At 43.0% G+C, this 24,023-nt stretch overlaps 1 protein-coding gene across 5 annotated transcripts; it reads right to left on the bottom strand.

Annotated features, from left to right (window-relative positions):
• Positions 1-587: 587 nt before the first annotated feature.
• On the bottom strand, positions 588-23,640 carry ST3GAL5 (ST3 beta-galactoside alpha-2,3-sialyltransferase 5). 5 transcript variants are annotated; one of them, XM_083756739.1, is made up of 8 exons: positions 23,426-23,640; positions 11,464-11,585; positions 9,204-9,318; positions 8,458-8,801; positions 7,728-7,914; positions 6,305-6,463; positions 2,092-4,520; positions 588-1,456 (listed from the first exon to the last, which is right to left on the bottom strand). In XM_083756739.1, the coding sequence occupies exons 2-7, from the start codon at positions 11,505-11,507 to the stop codon at positions 4,257-4,259; spliced, it is 1,113 nt and encodes a 370-aa protein (XP_083612865.1). In that variant the 5' UTR covers positions 11,508-11,585; positions 23,426-23,640; the 3' UTR covers positions 588-1,456; positions 2,092-4,256. The 5 variants fall into 5 exon arrangements, with proteins under 5 accessions (XP_083612865.1, XP_083612862.1, XP_083612866.1 ...); XM_083756736.1 differs by having other exon boundaries at positions 11,474-11,585; positions 23,134-23,627; XM_083756740.1 differs by having other exon boundaries at positions 23,247-23,627.
• Between the last annotated feature and the right edge of the window lie 383 nt (positions 23,641-24,023).

The raw sequence follows: 24,023 nt of genomic DNA, 5'->3' as shown, positions 1-24,023 counted from the left end.
CATGAAGGATGCCCTTGTCTCATACTGAAAAGGAATGTTGCACAGTATTTTCAATATTCAGAATGTGCATACTGTGGAGTCCATCGTGCAATGTACTGAGACCCACAAGACAAACCACAGCGCTACTCTCCTTCACTTAACCTGGTGCAGTGTTGGAGCCAGGCCTGAGAGGTGAATTAAGAAAATTCCCCAACCCTCTTTTGAGAATTAGGAACACGCGGAAGTTTGTTGTGTTTGTCATTGGGTTAATGTAATTCTTTTGGAAATTCAAAATATGGAACATTTGTCTTATGTTATATTTAGTGACTGCCAGAGTCATCATCTTGAGACATTGGTATTAGGCAAGGACCTCTCTTTTATCCTCCCTCTGCCCTCCCTCACCTCAACAAATATATTGAGAAAATAGACTACCTTCTTTGCATCACAGCTTGTATGTTTTAGCTGGATGTCTACTGTCCCATTAACAGATCTGATTCATTCAGAACTTGCTGTTAACCATTTGACTGAAGAGCAGACGACGGCTGTCTTCAGTACATATAAGCGGATATCAAGAACACACACCATCATTTCAACAAGCCAACTAAAAGTTTGATGGAAATAATGTTTATTATAACCGATGCAATTCATACAAAAATTCATTAGTACTTAGGTAGGCCCCTCCAGACATCATTTTTTATTGCACACATTCATAATAATTTGTGCTTGCAATGCCAGTGTGGTGTAGTGGTTGCAGTGTCAGTCTAGGATCTGGGTTCAAATCCCCACTAGGCCGTGGTGCTCACAGGGTGGCTTTGCAGCAGCTACTGCCTCTCAGCCCAACCTACCTCACAAGGCTGTTGTGGGAATTAATTGGGGAGGGGGACATAAATACAATAAATAAAATAAATAAATAAATTGGGTGTACTTTCCAATATTGTTTCCACCTGCAAATGTTTTGGGGCGATCTTGCCGCTTCGTTTCCAATCAGTTCATATCCTGCAATGTCCTGCTAAAATCCCATCACCTTTTATGCCACAAATGTTCTGGTTTATTTTTGTTCTGCTTTGGCTGTGCTGGGTGGGAAGGGACCAAAGCTCAGTGGCAGCAGGTCTGCCTTGCAAGTAGATGGTCCCATTTTTGATCCCCATCATCTCTAGGTAGAGGTTGGGAGAGACTCATGCCTGAAATGCTAGGACGGCTAAACATTGTGCTCCTCAAAATTCTTCTTACATGAATTCAAGCATGATCTAAATTGGGTGCTTTCTTACCGAGTGTGTCTAAATTGAGGGCAAACTCCTCTTATGTGCAAGACAAGCCAAATGAAGCTGGTCAGCTTTCTGACTTCTTTTTCATTTGGATGTAGCCAGGTCCTTGAACTTGCTGAGATATTTGTTCAATAAACATAGGCTCTTGGGAAGATGCATGTACACGGTTCCTCCCATTTACATGTGTTCAATCTACACGCAGCTCTGGAAACCTGGAAGTGGAGGGGGAGACCTGTTGAGCCTCAACAAAGTCCCGCTGTGTCTCCTCAAAAGCCAGAGGCACAGCGGGGCTTTGCTGAGGCTCCCAGCTGACATGCAGGAAAGTGGTGGTTCATGTGACAGGTGACTCCCCATTTTATGCAATTTCCCTGATGGGTGCATGGGTTCAAAATGTATGGGGGAGTCGCTTGTATTTGCAAAACATAAGACTGTATCATTAACTAGGCAGAGGGCCTTCTCGGTAGCAGTGCCCACCCTGTGGAATGTCTTTCCATTAGATGTCAAGAAAAGAGAGAACTATCTGACTTTTAGAAGACATCTGAAGGCAGCCCTGTTTAGGGAAGTCTTTAATGGTTGATGTTTTATCGCATTTTTAACATTCTGTTGGGAGCCGCCCAGAATGGCTGTGGAAACCCAGCCAGATTGGGGGGGGGTATAAATAATAAATGATTAAGTTATTATTATTATTATTATTGAGAAGGAAATAAATGATGATGATGATGATAATAATAATAATAATAATAATAATAATAATTCTTCTCAATAATAACGATAATAATAAAAATTTAATCATTTATTATTTATACCCCGCCACTCTGGGCGGCTTCCAACAAAAGATTAAAAAGGCATTAAAGCACTTACAGCACTGATTGAGAAGAGTGCTCCATCAAGACTGCCCACCTCTTCCTTGTCCATGTCGTCAACCGCCTTGTGATCTCCTGGTGAAAGGTGCTCTATAAATTTAATAAACAATGATAACAGATAGCACTGAGCTAGATGGGTCAATGGTCTGATTCTGTACAAGGCAGCTTCTTACGCTCCTATTGCTCCTCTGGAGATCAATAATGTGGCATTAGGGAAGCATTGCAGAACAACTAATAAAGCAGAACACATCCACTATTTTTGCACTCTTCATGTGGCAAGAAAATGATGCAGAATATGCCTGCAATAAAACACCAGTCTGGAGTGGCCCTAGGTCCATGATAACTGCCACAGTCTCGCTATAATAACTTGAGAAGCCAACACTGCACTTTTACACCAGGAACCACCCCTGGAAAACTGGGCTTCTTCCACATGATTTTCTGCAGGGGTTTCTCTTGTTAGGAAGAAGCATCTCTACTGCAGGTCCCATCACGCCACCGGGACCACATGGGAAGCTCATCTTAACAGAAACCTCATTCTTCATGAAATTACTATTTCACACCACAGCAACCAACCTGTAACAGTGAATACTATTTCATTTGTCGTTTCTACATACGCCATCCTTAACATTAGGATTGTGGAACTGTCAGCCCTCGAGACGTTGCTGGACTCCAACTCTTACCACTTGGTGTGAGGATGGTAAGAGGATGTTTGTTGGTGTAATGGTCCCTTGGCAGCGGCATTCTGCAATGGGCAGCAAAAAAAGGGGCGCCGAAATCTTGCCTCTCCTCCTGTCCCCATCTACCGCTGCTAACAGATGAGTGCTTCAGAAACAGGAGGGAGCTCTCTGGGTTTGTGATTCACAGCAACCACCCACATTGAGGGTAAAGGTAAAGGGACCCCTGACCGTTAGGTCAGTCGCGGACGACTCTGGGGTTGTGGCGCTCATCTCGCTTTATTGGCCGTTGGAGCCGGCGTACAGCTTCTGCGTCATGTGGCCAGCATGACTAAGCTGCTTCTGCCAAGCCAGAGCAGCGCACGGAAACATCGTTTACCTTCCCGCCGGAGCGGTACCTATTTATCTACTTGCACTTCGTGCTTTCGAACTGCTAGGTTGGCAGGAGCTGGGAACGAGCAACAGGAGCTCACCCCGTCATGGGGATTCAAACTGCTGACCTTCTGATCAGCAAGCCCTAGCCTCTGTGGTTTAACCCACAGCACCACCCGCGTCCCTCACATTGGGGGTGCCCCCCAAAAAAAATCATGCGAGGAGGGCTGCATCTGGTCCACAGGTTTACCACATTTGAAAGACTGAATCACGTGGGATATTCAGATCTTATGGGAAGCTGCCGTATCATTGCTATACCTCCCTAGGTAATGCATGACTTGGAAGGAGAGAAATACTTAACACCTAAAAAACACCTATACTGTAATACTGTACCGGGTTATCAAAATTGTTCTTATTTGCTTGTTTCAAGGAAGTCAACATCTTTACAGTAAGACGGATATCAAACAGCCCCAGCCCAGACCATGCTTGGTGATTATTGGTCTCTAAATTGGTCTCTAAATTGGGAGTAGATGTTAAACTTTCTGGCCATGTCACTGAAAAGGGGCTTTGGCTCTGCAGTGTAAAAGGCTCACTGGAGGAAGAATTAAAATGTCAGGAATATGGTCTAAGGAAGGGAATATAAGTGATCGCTTCACCCAGTAATGAGAGTCACTTCCATATCCCAATATTCATGTTCTCTAAAAATAAAAATAAATCCACACATTTAAAAGTGCTGCACGACGTGAGAATGAACCACCAGTTGAGAACTTTTCCCTTCATGAAGTCAAGAAACACAGCTCTAGGCACAGTAACCTATATAATAAAAAGGTTCTGGATCTCTTTCCAAACACTAAACCATTAAATATGCACTAAGAAAATTTAAATTACCCACAAAATCCTTGTGGGAAGCAAAACGTTATTTTCATGTACATTAAAAAATACTTACCCAACTGAACATAAAATTAAAAAGGAAAGCAGCTGAACACAGTAATATAAAGTCCTTTAGGGCATCCTGCAAGATGGAAAAACTGAGAGTGCCTCCTTTGGGGAGGAGGAGGCTGCAGGAACACACAGAATCCAGTCTTTGGAATCATTTTCAGCCACTAACTTGTCTTTCCGCAGAAGTCGCAATGTATTCCTCCACTGAGGTCTCTTACAATTCTCTCTTTTATCAGCTTCTGAAGAAATTTTGCTTCTGTAGTCACATTGTGCATTCTCTGGCTGTTCATCGCAGCCATGCAAAGATTGTCAAAATAATGCAGTGGGGTGTTGGGCTGACTCAGATTGTATCCAAATCCAGCTATACTCACTTCGTCGCATAAATGTGAGGCCAGAACCACGGCCATCACACCGATTGTAGGCACATTCTAAAGGGGAGGAAATGACATTCCCAAATTAGAGTATGCTTGTTATATTAGGGTGACAATGCCATATTACATACTACTGCTGCTGAAAATCAACTAATTACTAATGAATATAGTAAAGGAATAAATTAATAGATCATCATCTTGTCCAAACACTGACAACCACAAGATTCCCTAGACTTAACCCATGCCTGATATTCTTTGCTTGGTTTAAAAATGAAGAAAATCATGGAGAATGCGCATGCAATTATGATTTCTTATGCTATCTCTGATATTTTGCATTCCACTGCAATTTGTTTAATTTGCACAAGTCTGCCTTAAGTTCCTTTAGATACTTTTTTGGCTGTTGCAATATTCTATTTTACATGACCGTTTTTTGTTTTTGTTTTGAAACTGCAGTTTTACTGCAAAAATGTGATCTATCGTTATTTACTGAATTTATTTAGTTACCTAATGCCAAAGGCACCAGGTGACATCAATAAAAATTAGTTAAAGCTGTCCAATGCAGTCAATGGCAACTAGTAAAGAAAGAAACAAAACCGACCACAGCAAACAAAGAAAACTAAAAACAAAACCACCACACTAACAATCACACTTTTGATCAAGAATAAAAGCAAATGATGTTAAAGGTACAGTGGTACCTCTAGTTACGGACTCAATCCGTTCCGGGGTGCCGTTCGCACCCTGAAAAGTCTGTAACTAGAGCGCTGCTTCTGCCGACGCGGAAACCCTTAAGTATACACTTCCGGGTTTGGCGCATTCGCAACACGAGGTATGACTGTATTAGCTGATCATAGATTTGTAGAGCTGGAAGATGGCCAAAAGCTGATAAATTGATTTGTCTTTCAGGTGCAACAAAATTCTTGGCTGTTTTTATTGCACAAGACTATCAGGGCCACACCTCTGGAAACTTATCAGCTTTGACAGGGAACACCCAGGGGAAGAGGCTGGTATGTAAATATTGTCGATAGATGAGATATGTGTGTCTGTTGCACGTTACATAAAAAAGTAAAAAAGTATTTCCATATCCATGTCTAATGGAACTTAAGACAGACCTGTGCAAATTAAACAAAATTGCAGTGGACTGCAGTCAAATGATATATAATGAGATGAAAAAGATGGTGAAATATACATTCTTTAAAAAACCAGAAGCATTTTTACTTGGTATTATAGGTGAGGACATTAATAGACAAGATGTTAAATTGTTTTTACATTCAACAACTGCGGCAACAGTATTGTTAGCCCAGAAATGGAAACAAGAAGAAATTCCCACGAAAGAAGAATGGCAGACAAAATTAATGGACTATGCAGAATTGGACAAAATGACAGGTAGGATTCGAAACCTGCGGGACCAGAGATTTACAGAAGATTGGAAGAAGTATATGAATTATTTGAAGAGCAACTGTAATCAACAAAATACGCTAGTAGGACTAAAAAAAGTTTTGTAAGGAGAAATATACAAAGTGTAACAAAGTAGAAAAAGATAGAGATATTGGTTATGAGTTTGAAATGTAATAGGGAAGATAAGAAATGCATACTGAGAGATTAGATTAGAAAAGGATTGATGGAAGTCAAAAATTTGAATAAGATGTAAAAGTATGTTTAATTACTGTTGAAAATGATATGTTAAAAAAACTAATACATATATATATATATTTTAAAAAAAACAGCTGGAGACCCAAGTTTGGGGAACCCTGGATTAAGGCATTTTCCTGTATCCTTAACAATGACTGGACTGCAGCAGAAAAATGCAAGCATCTTCTTTTATCCGCAAAACATACACACACCTTGTCCCAGCCCCAGAACATTGCTCGAGGTTCAGGATACTCCAGAATATCAAAAGCCGTCTCTTTGACTATTAACGGGTTTAAGATGCGAATGTGTTTAGGTAGCACTGGTATTTTCTCGGCTACCTGCTTCCAAAAAAACAGCCGCATCCAAAGTGGCTGCAAGAAAAAGAATATTAAAATGATTACGAAGTTTGGAATCCATAACGTACGTATAACACACACTTCCCAGGGTTATGAGTCATAATACAGTCTAATTTTTATTATACAACTGCCCTCCCAAAACACATTTAAAGGTAAAGGTACCCCTGCCCGTACGGGCCAGTCTTGACAGACTCTGGGGTTGTGCGCCCATCTCACTCAAGAGGCCAGGGGCCAGCGCTGTCCGGAGACACTTCCGGGTCACGTGGCCAGCGTGACATCGCTGCTCTGGCGAGCCAGAGCCGCACACGGAAACGCCGTTTACCTTCCCGCTGGTAAGCGGTCCCTATTTATCTACTTGCACCCGGAGGTGCTTTCGAACTGCTAGGTTGGCAGGCGCTGGGACCGAGCAGCGGGAGCGCACCCCGCTGCGGGGATTCGAACCGCCGACCTTTCGATCGGCAAGTCCTAGGCGCTGAGGCTTTAACCCACAGCGCCACCTGCGTCCCATAAAACACATTTAGGTTTGGAAAAAGTGAAGAGTACACATAGTAATAGTCCCTACTAGCTATTTATGTATAAATCATGGGACTTACATGTTTAAGTCATTCCTAGCCATGATGGAGGTAATGCTTTGCCTCCATGGTGGACTAAATGTTCTTATATAAAGGTAAAGGTAATGGGACCCCTGACGATTAGGTCCAGTCGTGACCAACTCTGAGGTTGCCGCGCTCATCTCGCTTCATTGGCCGAGGGAGCCGGCGTACGGCTTCCGGGTCATGACCAGCATGACTAAGTCGCTTCTGGCAAACCAGAGCAGCACACGGAAACGCTGTTTACCTTCCCGCTGGAGCGGTACCTATTTATCTACTTGCACTTTGATGTGCTTCGAACTGTTAGGTTGGCAGGAGCTGGGACCGAGCAATGGGAGCTCACCCCGTTGCAGGGATTCGAACCGCCAACCTTCTGACTGGCAAGTCCTAGGCTCTGTGGTTTAGAACACAGCGCCACCAATTGGAAGAACAGTGCAATACGTTCCATGAAATGGGATAGACATTCTCAGATTATGCAGACTTCCAAGAATTTTGAACAGTAAACATGAAAACCGTATTGATTCTGGCAGTCCTAAGCTTAAAAAACCCCTCTCAATGTTATTTACACAGGTAATACCAGGGCTTTTTTTCAGCCAGAACTCAGTTCTGGAACCCCTTTTTCTGGAAAGATAGCACTGGGTAACAGGAAACCCAAACGTTGATAAGGTGTTTATATGGCTATTACTTACAAGTGTTTCATTTTTCACCATTGCTTGAATCCAGTCAAAATCAACACTTTTAAACAAAACAGCAACAAATAAGCCATTTGGATAATACTCATGTTCAGATAAGGGGGCACCTTCTGGATATGTCATCCTTATGGTAGTTTTATTACCGACATCATCTGTGTATCCCTGAACTGGTGCATTATTTAACCTGTAAAGTAAAATAAATCACATGAATGAGTGCCCATCTTAATGAGTTTTGTAAAGACAAACCTAAAAGATCCCTCTGTAGTTCCTGCTTAGCTACAATTTTAGATTCATTTTGAAACGGAAAAGCATACAGTGGTAACTCTGGTTACATACTTAATTCGTTCCGGAGGTCTGTTCTTAACCTGAAACTGTTCTTAACCTGAAGCACCACTTTAGCTAAGGGGCCTCCTGTTGCCGCCGCGCCACTGGAGCATGATTTCTGTTCTTATCCTGAAGCAAAGTTCTTAACCCGAAGCACTATTTCTGGGTTAGTGGAGTCTGTAACCTGAAGATTATGTAACCTGAAGCGTATGTAACCCAAGGTACCGCTGTAGTGACAATCACATTTTAAACGGTCGTAACTAGAAAATGACCGATCACAAACTGAGCAAAGGAAGAACAAATCTAACAGAGGCTAATGTTTTTTCAGCAAAGATTCTGAATTTCAGTCACAGCTCTATGTTTCACTCAAAACCTTCAAGGGGGGGGGGGGAGCAATATATACCTTATAACAATGTCAAATTGGTTCAGGGCGTAGCCCAACTCCAGTCCATTAAGAACCCCGCCACTCCCAACGACAACACAGCGTTTACAAGGCTTCGATTGCAAGCTTTCCGGAAGGTCATATTCGGGTAAAAGTTCCAACAGGTCTTGAAGTTTTTCAGAAAACTTGTGAAATCCAAAGGGCGGTTTGTATTTGAAGATGGCTTCTTGCGTCTTTGTGCCTCTTCTTACAAAAGGAGATGCATTCACACTGTACTTTTCCATAAATAATCTGCCCATCCCTCTCTTCACAAAAGATGGCCGGCACTCAGCTTGAACAACTTGCTCAGCATACCTCTGTGCTCTCTAGAAGATGAAGACACAGAAGTTAAGCTGTACAGTGGTACTTTGATTTACAAACTTAATCTGTTCCGGAGGTCCGTTCTTAAACCAAAACCATTGCGCGCTTTCCCTCATGAGGCCTCCCGCCGCCAGTGCCCTTCCACTGTTTAGATTCTGTTCTTAGACCGAGGTAGAGTTCTCAAACCAAGACACTATTTCCGGTTTTGCGGAGTTTGTAAACCAATTTGTTCTTAAACCGGACTGTTCTTAAACCGAGGTACAGCTGTACATGCAGTCTTAGAAACTCAGATATCTAAGCTAGGGGCCAAATGGCTCCTTAAACCAGGGTCACAGTCACCAAAACAGAATGTCTAGTTGCCATTTGGGGGCTAAAGTTGTATTTTTCTGTATGACATAATAACTAACCTTTGCGTGCTCAGGGTTGACATAATGAATTCTTGCCATGTCACATTCTTTGGAATGAAAGCTTAATTTGACCATGTAGACAAAGCAAAGACCAATCGCAACTAGGATGACATGTCTAAAAATAAAAAGGAGAAATTTTGTTATTTCTCTACAAGCATAAAAGCACTAAAAGGTGTCCCATAAATGTAATATTTATTCGCAATTCAACACTAAAACGAAAATTACACATACCAATAAAATCAAGAAAGGCTTTATTTCATTGTATATTTTTGTGTGCAATTTTCTAGAAATGGAAACTGGACAACTTGAGAACAGTCCAAGAACAGTCAGTTGGCACACCAACTGAAGCTGGAAATGGGCACTCCAAGCCACTGATGCGATCTGGGCCTCTAGCAACAGCAATGCATCTAGAAGCTCCCCAAACTGTGCACCTGATCCTTCAGGGGAGATGCAACTCCACTCAGAGCTGGTACACATACCAATTCCCAGACTTGAGAACTGCTCGCCCATGTTGTTGTTGTTTAGTCGTGTCCAACTCTTCATGACCCCATGGACCAGAGCAGGCCAGGCACTCCTGTCTTCCACTGCCTCCCGCAGTTTGGTCAAACTCATGCTGGTATCTTCAAGAACACTGTCCAACCATCTCGTCCTCTGTCGTCCCCTTCTCCTTGTGCCCTCCATCTTTCCCAACATCAGGGTCTTTTCCAGGGAGTCTTCTCTTCTCTTCAGGATCTGTCCTTCCAGTGAGCTCTCAGGGCTGATTTCCTTCAGAATGGATAGGTTTGATCTTCTTGCAGTCCATGGGACTCTCAAGAGTCTCCTCCAGCACCATTCAAAAGCATCAACTCTTTGGCGATCAGCCTTTTTTATGGTCCAGCTCTCACTTCCATACATCACTACTGGGAAAACCATAGCTTTAACTATATGGACCTTTGTTGGTAAGGTGATGTCTCTGCTTTTTAAGATGCTGTCTAGGTTTGTCATTGCTTTTCTCCCAAGAAGCAGGCGTCCTTTAATTTTGTGGCTGCTGTCACCATCTGCAGTGATCATGGAGCCCAAGAAAGTAAATTCTCTCACTGCTTCCATTTCATCCCCTTCTATTTGCCAGGAGGTGATGGGACCAGTGGCCATGAAGTTAGTTTTTTTGATGTTGAGCTTCAGGCCATATTTTGCGCTCTCCTCTTTCACCCTCATTAAAAGGTTCTTTAATTCCTCCTCACTTTCTGCCATCAAGGTCGTGTCATCTGCATATCTGAGGTTGCTGAGGCTCGTCCATAGGGTCCCCCCTATTTCCCAATTCACATCTAATTTTAAGACTTCAGCTCTTGACACAAAAAACAGACCCAAATAGCAATCCAATGCACACTCACTGGGGTTTAAGTCCCAATGAAATAAGCAGGACTTGAGTAAAAATGCAAAAGACTATGCTATCAAAACCATTTGATTACATTATCAACAACATACCGTATTTTTCTGTGTATAAGATGATGCTTTCTGCTTTAAAAAAATTAGGCAAAAATTGGGTGTCGTCTTCTATACGTATCTGAAGATGTGTGCATGCACACGAAAGCTCATACCAATAACAAACTTAGTTGGTCTCTAAGGTGCTACTGGAAGGAATTTTTTATTATTTTGTCATATATGGATAGTGAATGCAGAGGGGGGACATGCAGTTAATGGCAGCAGCAAGCAGGAGATTGGCAGCGGGAGGGTAAACAACTTAATTTCTTAATTTGGGGTTAAAAAAATAGAGGTCGTCTTATACATGGGGGCGTCTTATACACGGAAAAATATGGTAATCTGCCATTGGATTAAGGGCTCATCCACATTTCTGCTTGTCCAAGCGGTTTTCCCCTGGCCCTGCTCTTTTCCAAAGGAAAACCTGCTCTTTAGCGATAGATCAGAACAAAAGGCAACTGGGACAAACCTGAATTGCCATTTGTTCCGATTGAGCGTTAAAGAGAGGTTTCCCCCCAGAGGAATGCAGTGGAACAAGAGGAAGTACGGATAAACCCTAAGTCTGAAAATAGTATTCAGAAAGCAGTGGAATAAATCTTTTTGTAAGCAAAACACAACTTCTTTTTTCTTGTGCTTTCATGGGTGGTGTTCTTTTTTTTAAAACATTCCAGGATTTAGTGGCAAATATAACTTTTAAAACAAATCCAGCAGTCAGGCTTTAACATCCTACCCCGTAAGAAGAAATAATAAATGAGATGTTAAACAAGAATTTATGGCTGGTATCATAGACAGAGTCACTTACTTGAAAGTACCTTTTAAAAACCCACTTGGCCTTTTCATCTTCATGTGCAGGTACCTTAGAGCATGGCGCAGAAGACAAGCACTCCTTTTTCAGGTTAATAGTGTGATCTTCACTCCGCATTGCTGCAAAGAGAAATCCCGTTAACAAGGTTAACATTGCACTTTAAAAGAAAACACCCACCCACAGTAATTGACGGTTTCCTCCATGCAAACAGTATCTCTTGCATTTTCTAAAAAACATGACGATAACATGGTGAAAGCTTAATTACAATTTTAGCTCAAAATGCACCCTTTGATGTTCTTACATTGCTGCAACTTGCAAGAGGGTGCTTACTGAACAGGACTCGGAGAAGATACACTGGGATCCAGAGCCGAGGGCGTTCTGGCGGTTCCCTCGCTGCAAGAAGCCAAGTTACAGGGAACCAGCCAGAGGGCCTTCTTGGAACGCCCTCCCATCAGACGTCAAGGAAATAAGCAGCTATCTTATCTTTAAAAGATATCTGAAGGCAGCCCTGTTTAGGGAAATTTTTAAGTTTTTAATATTTAACACTCGATTGGAAGCCGCCCAGAGTGGCTGGGGAAACTCAGCCAGATGGGTGGGGTATAAATAATCTATTATTATTATTATTATTATTATTATTATTATTATTATTAGCAAGATTAAAATTAACTATGCCTTAACCATTGCTGAATTCTACATTATCCTGGCTGTCTCACCTACATGGCTTTTGGTTTAAGAGCTCCCAATCTAGAGTGAGATTAGATTCCAGAGAAGATGCTCCTGTGGTCTTAGATAGAAGTTAAATGAATCTGTTATTCCAGGATATTTGATCCTGGAAAAATCCAAACAAAAAATGATTACAGGTAAAAAAATTTTTAAAAAATGTTTTAATCCCCCCCCCAATAGTGAAGCCTGAACCTCGAGCAGGAATAAGAGCTGTTCAAAAAGGATTTGGAAAATTCCGCACAGAAAATAAATAAATAAATAAATAAATAAATAAATAAATAAATAAATAAATAAATATACCCCGCCCTCCCCAGCCAAGACTGAGCTCAGGGCAGATAAGCTTCACTCAGTGTAAAATTATTACAACTAGTAAGAATGGAGGCTAAAGGCAAAGTTTTCTTCTCTGTGTGTATTCCAGAGAAGAAATGTCAATAAAGGACGCAAGAATAAACTGCATCTGTGAAAAAGAGATGAAGCGAAGATGGAGTCCACAGAAGGAAAAGGCCACTTCTATCTTTTCCTTGACATTCCAGAAATCTTCTCTTGCTTGTTTTAATCCAGGCACAGGTATGTTTTGTGACTACAACTCTCATCATCCCTAGCTAACAGGACCAGTGGTCAGGGATGATGGGAATAGTAGTCCCAAAACATCAGGAGGGCCGCGTTTGCCTATGCCTGTTTTCATCCCTGCTTGCTCAAAACTAAAATCTGCCTCGATTTGGCAAAGCTCACAGGACAAACACTTGCAGAAACAGTTCCTCATTGTTTTAGGGTCTGGCATTGTCCCAAGTCTTATCGAGGTATAAGGGATTCTCACGAAGGTCACTCAGAGCAGCTAAAGAGCCTTATGTCTTCTTCTTCATCCTGGTACGTGACCTCAGCTTGACTGAAACCTTGCCAAGCCTTATGTTCTGGCTGAGGTCCCTGGGAGAGAGGCATTTCTGCCCTTAAAGCAGACAATCAGGCAACTGCATGGGGACAGAAATACCTGCGGGCATTCCCAGAACAAGCTAGGTAAAGGTACCCCTGCCCGTACGGGCCAGTCTTGACAGACTCTGGGGTTGTGCGCCCATCTCACTCAAGAGGCCAGGGGCCAGCGCTGTCCGGAGACACTTCCGGGTCACGTGGCCAGCGTGACATCGCTGCTCTGGCGAGCCAGAGCCGCACACGGAAACGCCGTTTACCTTCCCGCTGGTAAGCGGTCCCTATTTATCTACTTGCACCCGGAGGTGCTTTTGAACTGCTAGGTTGGCAGGCGCTGGGACCGAGCAGCGGGAGCGCACCCCACCGCAGGGATTCGAACCGCCGACCTTTCGATCGGCAAGTCCTAGGCGCTGAGGCTTTAACCCACAGCGCCACCTGCGTCCCTCAGAACAAGCTACTGTAATGGTAAAAAGAGAGCAGGAGTGATTGAAGGGATGGGGGAAAAAATAACCACGCACCCTAGATACACCCTAACCACTAAACCACACCGGCTCCCTAGAGCACTTCTGCTATGGGGCAACTTTATAAATAAAGTAAGCAAATAACTAAATGTGGGGAAAGCAAAACGTTACTTAGAGAACGATCTAAAATATTTTCCTCGAGGCTTGAATTTGTTCTGAAAATTGAAAGCTCTTGACTGGCTTAGGAGCAGAATAATAGAATCTAACCAAACTGAGCTAGATTCTGGATTATTTGATGTTTTAATGTGTTGCAAGCTGCTTTGAGATTTTTTTTCTTAAATATATAATCAATATAGAAATGCAAGGAATAATAACAATAACAATAACAACAATAATAATAATATTGTAAAATCTTATTGTAAAAAAAAAAGCAGCTAGACATTCCATTGTGGAGACCATAAACTAGATTTAAGGTGCCATTTGGCGATTAGCTTATATATCTGAGTTTCTAAGTAGGTCAATAACTGTGGCTCAAGTCAGTAGATGATGAACTCTTAAAAGTGGTTGACCGCACAGTACAAAACTTCCCTTGTCCTCCAGATAATTAGCTGTGTTTCTCCCTTAACACATTTCCCAGCAACTTCTAGGCTTTGAAGGGATCCACTTACGGTTCACACTTTGCTGCTTTCTCCCTTTCTAAAAAGAGAGAGGGTATTTTCATTTTCTATGACTGCTTTTCTATGACTGGTGCTGGAGGAGACTCTTGAGAGTCCCATGGACCGCAAGAAGATCAAACCTCTCCATTCTTAAGGAAATCAGCCCTGAGTGCTCACTGGAAGGACAGATCGTGAAGCTGAGGCTCCAATACTTTGGCCACCTCATGAGAAGAGAAGACTCCCTGGAAAAGACCCTGATGTTGGGAAAGATGGAGGGCACAAGGAGAAGGGGACGACAGAGGACGAGATGGTTGGACAGTGTTCTTGAAGCTACCAGCATGAGTTTGACCAAACTGCGGGAGGCAGTGGAAAACAGGAGGGCCTGGCGTGCTCTGGTCCATGGGGTCACAAAGAGTCGGAAATGACTAAACGACTAAACAACAACAACAACAACGACTGCTTTGCATCATACCCTCCACCTGCCTTAAAGAGGTCAAGTGAATTCCACTGTGTGTTGTAAAGCTATCCAAGATCACTGACTGATAAAGGACCTAAAGAAATAAAATACCGAATTGTCAAAATGACAGGAGGCTATGTCTTCACCACGGGGCAGCAGAGCCTGTAACTGCATGAAATATACTGAAAACTTCCTCCCAGAAGAAAACCACCCTGTCAGGAGTGAAGGCCATGTTTTATCCTCACTGCAACAGTATTGTCAAAAGATAACAGCAACTCCTCCTGTATACGGAAGAACAAAAAGCTGTGTGTTCAGGACCCAATTTGACGCATTTGCTGCCTGGACCCAATGACTTCAACCCCTGAGAATCTGCTTCTGCCTCCATAATCTTATCTCAGGTTTCTTGAGCAGCTGGCTATTAAACTGTGCAGGCATGACCATGATTTCACAACACCACCCATATCTGCCTGCCATCTCCACATCTTCACACTATTCCAGCCCAAGGAAAACTATGCAGTGTAGGGTTTTTTTTCAGCAAGAGAGGCATCTGCGCAGCCTCACAGCTCACCCAAGAATTAACTGCACCCAGACACCAGCGTATGCAACATTTTGAAAGGCAGTTATAAAAATGTCTGCCAAGTTCTCAAGTTCCATTTTCATTCAAGTATTTTTAAATATCTATTGGGCACATATCATGCTTGCATTGTTTGCAGAGGACTTCTAATGTAGGAGTGCAAATATCCAGAGTGTGAAAATCAGATGGGATTACTAAGAGGAATTATAAAATATGCATCAAGCCATTGTGTCCGCTATAAAAGCATGGCGTTGACTTTGTAACATGCAGAAAACAGCATTCTCAGAGAAACCAAAGACTGGAACTGAGGGAAGTTGGGGGGTGGGGGGTGGGTTTTGTGTGGGAGGGTGGGGACAAGGAGGAAAAATAGGGAAAAAATAAGGATAATATGTTTTTGGATAATATGTTTTGTTTTAATTTTGAATTAATTTTTTTTTAAAAAAGAGAGATAAAAAGAAGAAATCAGATTGGTTCTTACAAACACTGTGTAAAGGGGTCTTTTTAAATAAATCAGCCTGGATGGGGGTGTGGAGATACGCACTTCCTCTGAGAGCCTTGCCGGTCAAAGCCTCGGTCTTATTTTAATCAGGGTCCAGTCCTTTTCCTTTGGCCCCAGAACGCAACATTCTAACTGCTGGTGTTTGAGCATGAATTAATATTTGCAACATGATACAGCTCTGACTCTATTCTAGAAGCCGTCGGCTTTTTCAAAGTACGATCTCTAAGTGTTTTAGCATAAATGCATTTTATATTTATCTATGAAATGTTTCCAAAGTTTGAAAGCAAGTGCTAAGAGGACAGTAATAAATTAAGAACGGAAAGAACGCAATGGCAACTCCCTCATTTAGAGGTGCCAAAATTCTGTTAAGCCACCCACTGAATGCAAATATCTACCACTGTTCCATCTACAGTGGTACCTCGGGTTAAGAACTTAATTCGTTCTGGAAGTCCATTCTTAACCTGAAACTGTTCTTAACCTGAGGTACCACTTTAGCTAACGGGGCCTCCCACTGCCGCCGCCGTGCAATTTCTGTCCTCATCCTGAAGCAAAGTTCTTAACCTGAGGTACTATTTCTGGGTTAGTAGAGTCTGTAACCCGAAGCATCTGTAACCTGAAGCGTCTGTAACCCGAGGTGCCACTGTATTTTTAAACACCAGTGTTACGTTATAAAAATGATGTGCAGATGTATTTCAACACCAGGATGCCAAAACTTCTAGACAATGGCTGTGTACACACTACTAGCTTAAAGGTCATTTTCACTGTGTTTTAAATGCATTTGCACCCTGTTGTACACATAAGCACAGTTTGAGATGTATGCTACATCACTCACTGCATGTGAATGGCATGCAGAGATCAGTCAGGAATGCCTTTACCCAATGAGCAGTTCTCAATTCAAATCAGAGCTGATTTGGGGCGGGGGGGAATGCATCAAAATGCAGTATTTCACAAGAAATTACAGGATAGATATGGATTATGGCTGACGTCGTGTATACAAGCTTTTCGAAGACAGCAGTGGGAGAACACAGGATGAAGAGTAAACAGAAATGTGCAGACAGCCAGTGTTAGAAATTCAGATATATAAGCTAGGAGCCAAATGACCAGAATTACAGTCACCAAAACAGAATGCCTAGTTGCCATTTTGGGGCCAGGTGACTCAAAAGTTGTATTTTTCAATGACCTTTGGGTTCCTAAAATTCATTCTGATTGTGCACACAAAATATAACAGATAGAATTCGACAGGATGTGAAAACAGTCAAGATCCAAGGATTCCTCAGGCATGCACCTCCAGATGGTGGAGACAGCGGGCATCATCCTGACTCCCTCCCAGGCATCTTCACTTGGTTGCAAGCGGCCAATAGCCAGCTGCAAGATACAACAGGCGCCTGGCATATTTTGAAAGCTGTACACGGCCTCAGACACTGAGCTGATCCACACATGATGGTAAGCCATGGTTTGCAGAGTAAACCATGCCTTCCTGTTAATAAATCACTCCCATTTTGCTCCACCCTGCCTGCAGCCAGGTGCAACAAACCAAGAGCCTTGGCTTAGCATTACATGTGAACCAGCACTTGCAGTTTTGCTTCTCTCCAGACCATGAGCTGCTCATTCGCAATAAATCACAATGCGCAAACCAGTTCAATTATTATTATTACAGTGGTACCTCAGATTAAGTACTTTATTCGTTCCGGAGGTCCATTCTTAACCTGAAACTGTTCTTAACCTGAAGCACCACTTTAGCTAATGGGGCCTCCCGCTGCTGCCACACCGCCGGAGCCAGATTTCTGTTCTTATCCTGAAGCAAAGTTCTTAACCTGAAGCACTATTTCTGAGTTAGCGGAGTCTGTAACCTGAAGCGTATGTAACCCGAGGTACCACTGTATTACCATACTTTCCGCTCCATAAGGTGCACCAGACCATAAGACACACCTAGTTTTTGGAAGAGGAAAACAAGGGGAGGGGGGGAATTCTGAATCCCAGAAGCCAGGACAGAAGAAGAAGAGTTTGGATTTGATATCCCGCCTTTCACTCCCTTTAAGGAGTCTCAAAGCCGCTAACAATCTCCTTTCCCTTCCTCCCCCACAACAAACACTCTGTGAGGTGAGTGGGGCTGAGAGACTTCAAAGAAGTGTGACTGGCCCAAAGTCACCCAGCAGCTGCATGTGGAGGAGCGGAGACGCGAACCCGGTTCACCAGATTACGAGACTCACACTCTTAACCACTACACCACACTGTGCTGCGATCCTGCTGGCTGTCCTGACTTCTTGCTTAGCTACGCGCAGCCTCTCCCGGACAGGGGGAGCCTTCATCCCCTGCCCCCGCGGGAGAGGCTGCTTGCAGCTAAGGCTCCCCCAAGAGTGTGCGGACTGTGTGCACGGCTCTTGGGGGCTTTTCCCCAAGGAGGGAGAAGGGCAGCCACATGCTCCACGCGGTTCTTTAAAGGGAGCGCTGAAAAGAGCCCCCTCCCCCGCATTCGCTCCGTAAGACACACACACATTTCCCCTTACTTTTTAGGAGGGGAAAAGTGCGTCTTATAGAGCGAAAAATACGGTATTTTACAACTAAGCAGTGTATAAATTTTATGAAATAAGTAAAATTAATATTCCTGCTGGCAGTGCCTGGCAGAAAGCTCCAAAATGGGGTGTTCTTAGGGAGGGGCTGAGCTGGGCATAATCTGCCTGCTCACCTTCTGCTGTGAGTGGCCAGACTGCAGAAGTGCAATAGCTCTGCTGTTCCACCAAAATGTTGCAGTGAGCAGTCTTTGCTGCTACTGACTAGCAAAGCAATAAACAAGCAAATGGACCTTGTGGGATTCCTCATACAGTATGTGCAAGATTTGTACAGTATCAGATAATGTGCTCTCTGCCCCTCATAGCTTTACACCACAATAAAGCAATTAATCTCAATGCTCTAAAAGACTGTTTCTTCACCAATGATTTCGTCTCACAGTCATGCTTGTGGTTATATCAAACACCACCAGTTTTGGATACACCTATTATTTATTTTTGTTTTATCTACATGTCTAACAATACTTTAATGTGCACAATCACCACTTTCCTTTAAAATATATGAACTCTTTTAGATCAGAAGTGCATTTCTTCAGAACAGAATGGTGGAGGAATACCATTCTATGAAACGAGAAAGGAATTGTACTTCAAAAGAACTAAATACACACACAGCATCCATTTAATTGCAGGTTTTACTCACACAAAAAGCAGCTATGAAGAGTGAAATGTTCACTGTGTGTTTCAGATATATCTTTATCAAGGGGAAAACATTCATATTTATTCCTTCATGAAAACTTCAGAACTTTGAAATTCTGTTTTTGTTTGTTTGTTTTACCATTATTTTAATAGCTGTTTTGCCCCCCTTTTGCCCCCCCTTTTGCCCCCCCTTTTTGGAGGCCAGGCTGCTCACAGTTTGAGCATATTATACCTATCCTGGCCCAACAGCACTCAATTAGCTTCCGGGCCCAATTCAAAGTACTGGATTTGACCTATAAAGCCTTAAACGTCTCAATACTGCAACACCTCAAGGACCACCTCTCTCCATATAAACTGTCCTGGACAGATAATAATCTGAGGCGCTTCTTTGTGTGCCTCCTCCACGAGAAGTCTGGATGGCGGCAACACGAAAACAGGGCCTTTTCTGCAGTGGCTCCCCGTTTGTGGAATGCTCTCCCCAGGGAGGTTCGCCTGGCGCCTTCATTATACACCTTTAGGCACCAGGCGAAAACGTTCCTCTTCAACCAGGAGGAATAACATCCTATATCCTTTTACATGCATTTGGTGGGATGGGGAATATTGTTTTGTTCTTGTTTTTATTATGTATTTTGTTTTTCTTCCTTGTATTTTTAAGCTGAGATCTACAGATGGAGGGTATACACATTTAATTAATTCATTTAATTATTATTATTAATAATAATAATATTGGCCAGGTGCCCTAACGTACTTAAAGCATTTTTACCCAGTAGAGGCTAGTCCACCAGAGTGAATGGGCCACTACCTCACCCATCTTTAGCGTTTAGGGAAGCTTTTAATGTTTGATGCATTACTGTATTTTGATATTGTGTTTGAAGTCGCCCAGAGTGGCTGGGGAAACTCAGCCAGATGGGCAGGGTATAAAATAATAATAATAATAATAATAATAATAATAATAATAATAATACATTTAGGCTCAATGCTCTAAAATACTTTCTTCTCCAATGATTTTGTCTCGTAGTCATGCTTGTGATGAGAATAATATTATTATTATTACAGTGGTACCTCGGGTTACATACGCTTCAGGTTACATACGCTTCAGGTTACAGACTCCGCTAACCCAGAAATAGTACCTCGGGTTAAGAACTTTGCTTCAGGATAAGAATAGAAATCGTGCTCTGGTGGCACGGCGACAGCAGGAGGCCCCATTAGCTTCAGGCTGAGAACAGTTTCAGGTTAAGTATGGACCTCCGGAACGAATTAAGTACTTAACCTGAGGTACCACTGTATTAATAATAATAATCTCATTCTGCCCTCTGCCTGCCCATACCTGCCTTTTTCTTACACCCAAGTCCAGGGGGTAGCACTGCCTATCGGTTTTCTCTTTCTCAGCCTCAGTGCTGCCCTCGAAGAACCTCAACGGAGAGGAAGATGGGGAGAAAACTAAAATTAGTTGACGCTATTTGTTGACTCATTAGCTCCAGTTCCAACTACCGGCCGCCATTTGAGTCCCAATGGGCTTTATTAGAAAAGCTCCCTGAGTGGCGCACGAAAGCCAGTAGTCAGTTCTTGTCTTCAGCCTTACAAATCTAAAAGACAGAAGACATGCGAAAGAGGGATGGGGGTGAGAGAGGAAGAAAGAGGCAAGTTTGGGCACCAGTTCTTAAAGGTTCCAGTTTGTTTGTTTGCACATTTATAGCGCACGTATAATGAAAGGGTTGGTGCCATGTTGTTTTTACTGTAATTATTTGTAGGGTTTTAATAGCTTTAACAGATATATTGTTCTACCACTGTTAAGACTGTGACTGTCGGCACTGTCAATATACAGTTGAAACTCGAAAAATTAGAATATCGTAGATAAGTTCATTTATTTCAGTAATTCAACTTAAAAGGTGAAACTAATATATGAGACAGACTCATGACATGCAAAGCGAGATATGGCAAGCCTTTGGGGTTTTCATCAGCTGTACGCCATGATCATCACAATTATAACAAATAAAGGCTTGCCGTATCTCGCTTTGCATATCATGAGTCTATCTCATATATTAGTTTTACCTTTTAAGTTGAATTACTGAAATAAATGAACATTTCCACGATATTCTAATTTTTCGAGTTTCACCTGTACACTTCTCTTCTGCAGTTTTAAAAACCTCACTCGGTGGTAGAAATTGGCATAAGAGGCCGATTTTTTCCTGAACCATGTTCCACAATGCCAATCCAGTCATCATCTTGAGCAAATGCAACACTCTACTCACAGGCAACTGTTCTTTTAATTAATAAAATGGGTGTTTAAAAGGTCACAAGGGCCTGCGGGCGGAAGGTGGTACTTGGAACCCGTGTTCAAAATTCACCTGGAAGTCCATCTTTAACAGGGTGGAATTTATGCTTTTCATTCTGAACCAGGGCAAAGTGTAGGTTAAGTGTACAGTATTCTGAAAGGGGCTGGATGCCCATCTGTCATGGATGCTTTAGATGACATTCCTGCATTGCAGGCAGTTGGACTTCAGAGCCCCTTCCAACTCTGTGATTCTAATAAAGAGTTTTAATTCTAACAATGTTTAATTGGTTTTTAATGATTGCTTTCCCCCCTCCCAATGTTTTTAACTGTTCTGAAAGCCACCTTGAGTCCCTGTAAGGGAAAAAGGTAGATTACGATGATGATGCTGATGCTGATGCTGATGATGAAGAAGAAGAAGAAGAAGAACAACACATAGAGCGGCTTACAGCAGGCAAAGAAGAAAAAATATTTTTTGGGAAAAACAGTACGCATAGGAGAGGCAGGGCCAGAATTGTAAAAATTCGAAAACTGGCTGGGATGGAAACAATTCAGGTAGCCTGATGGAATAACTATAGCTTGAGAGAATGACAACTTACATGCAACCAAAGGCAGCAAGAGAGATGGAATAGTGCTGCTTATTTTTTCTACCTCATGCTTTCTGGTGGAAAATGAGATCTGTAGCCCCCCTCTTTTCTCAAACTTCTCACCCCCCCTAGAATCTGGAAGAGGGGTCAAAAATATTGTATATAAATACAGAGGTTCAGAAAGCCTGATTTAGTCTCCAACTACACCAAAACTATTATCCAATTCACACAAACCTGTTACAATTCTCCGGAGCAAAACACTGAATAGTAAAGTCGCATTCACTAAGCCACACTTTCTTATTCTGGAATTTTATTTTCACGAACCATCACTGTCATTAAGACATTGCTTTGTCAATGTAATTACATAAAAAATGCTGAAATTTCTGATTGTGCATATTGATGGGGGGAAATAGTTGCAAAGCAAGTGAGGGAAAGGGTCAGCAGATTAAAAAGAAAAAAGGACAGATGGGCATGAAAGGAGATCACAGATCTATATCACTGGCCATTTGCCAGCCAAATACAGGAGACTGTAAGCAACACCAACCCTACTCAGAATACACTTACTGAAGTTCACAGACATGGCTAATTTAGGTCCATTAATTACAATGGATCTACTCCAAGCAGAACTTTTGGGGCACAACCCCAGGTGTCCATAATGGCGAACCTAACTAAGCTGAGCAGTTTGGGGGCATCAGGGTGAGCAGAAAACAGAGAGTGCTGATCCACAACAATGAAGGCACAACCCACCAGGAAACCTTATAGAAGTGAATGGAAACTTTCCTTTTCTTGCAAGGAGAGTCAGTGTGACATAGCCTGGGACCTGGGAGACCATGGTTCAAATCCCTGCTCCACCGTGTGAAACTCATTGGTTTGACCTTGTGCCTCTCAGCCTAACCCACCTCACAGGGTTGTTGTGGGGGATTAAACGAGGGGGAGCAGCTGGGTGGTTAGGAAGAGAACCATGAGCACTGTACAGAAAATGCAATAAATGCAACGAAATGCAATAAATAAATAAATGCATTAAAATTCAGTAAATAAATGCAATAAAAATTAAATATATTAAAATGCAATAAATAAACAAATGTTGTGGGGGATTAAACGAGGGGGAGCAGCTGAGCACCGTAGAGAAAATGCAATATATGCAACGAAATGCAATAAATAAATGTATTAAAATGCAATAAATATATTAAAATGCAATACATAAATAAATGCAATAAATAAACAAATGCAATAAATAACCCAACCGACCAACCAAATAATCAATCAATCGCCCAAGAAAATGCCAATAAGGCTTTGCTCGGGAGAACTTACCCGGGTGCGGGCCGTAGCCCAGCGGGAAAGAGCGCCTGCTCCGCATGCAGAAAGTCCCTGGTTCGATCCCCAAACGCTGCGCCTCCCACCCGAGAAAACCCTGCAGTGCCCACCTGCCAGTCAGTGCAGCCAACGCTGACCCAGGCGGGCCAATGACCTGGCTCAGCCTAACACAGCTGCCGATGCTGCTCTCCCTCTCCGAACCAGGGAGCCCTCCCGTTACTTGGCGACCGCGCGGGCCCGCCTCCGCAGCAAGCCGGGCCAATCACCGCCGCCTGTACCTGCCCGTTACCTCTGCACGGCCGGGCGACGACTCGGCGCTTTACCTGCGGAGGGATACGCTGCTAATACGTTTCCGAATCCGGCCCTGCTTCTCCCTCCGCGCTGGGCCTCGTGAGCGAGAAAGTCCCATCGGCGAGAGAGGCGCCCAGGGAGAAAGCGGGGGCACTGGCGCGCAGCGGGCAGCGGGATGGTGGACAGCCGGGCCCGTCGCCGAGCACGTGGCCCAGGGCCAGCCAATAGCTGGCAGCGAAAGAGGGAGCGCGAGAGGGGATGGCTGACCAAGAAGCAGCCCACAGAGCTAGGAATGATGCAGAGCGACACGCTCGAGCCCCTTCTGAAGGAGCTTTTTTTATTTATACTTTTCGTCGGAGTTCCCCCCTTCTTATTCAGACAGGAGCTTTTTTTTTTTTTTTAATTGTCCCTGTTGTAAACAAAAAATGCCCTTTTCCGTTATGGGGTATCCAAGAGCCCATATAGAGTCCTTACATAGGTTCCCTATTGGTAGGAGAAGATAACAGAGGCCAACCAGAGAATATTGAGAAGCAAAGCAGCTAGTAAACTTGATCTTTATTGAACTGTTGCAACAGGGTGCAACGAGGAGAGAGGAG

The sequence above is a fragment of the Podarcis gaigeae genome (genome assembly GCF_964106915.1).
Source record: "Podarcis gaigeae genome assembly, chromosome: 9".
NCBI lineage: Eukaryota > Metazoa > Chordata > Lepidosauria > Squamata > Lacertidae > Podarcis > Podarcis gaigeae.
Note: the sequence above shows the minus strand (reverse complement) of the source record. Positions and strands in the feature narration are given on the sequence as shown.

What these genes read in the sequence shown, in the direction of transcription:
- ST3GAL5 (XM_083756736.1), bottom strand. Translation starts at nt 23,179, where the DNA reads ATGCGGAGCAGGCGCTCTTTCCCGCTGGGCTACGGCCCGCACCCGG. An exon ending in GCCAAGTGGGTTTTTAAAAG is followed by an intron (nt 9,319 to 11,473) that starts GTACTTTCAAGT and finishes TTTTATTTTTAG; the next exon opens with ACATGTCATCCTAGTTGCGA. An exon ending in TGGTGAAAAATGAAACACTT is followed by an intron (nt 6,464 to 7,727) that starts GTAAGTAATAGC and finishes TTTTTCTTGCAG; the next exon opens with CCACTTTGGATGCGGCTGTT.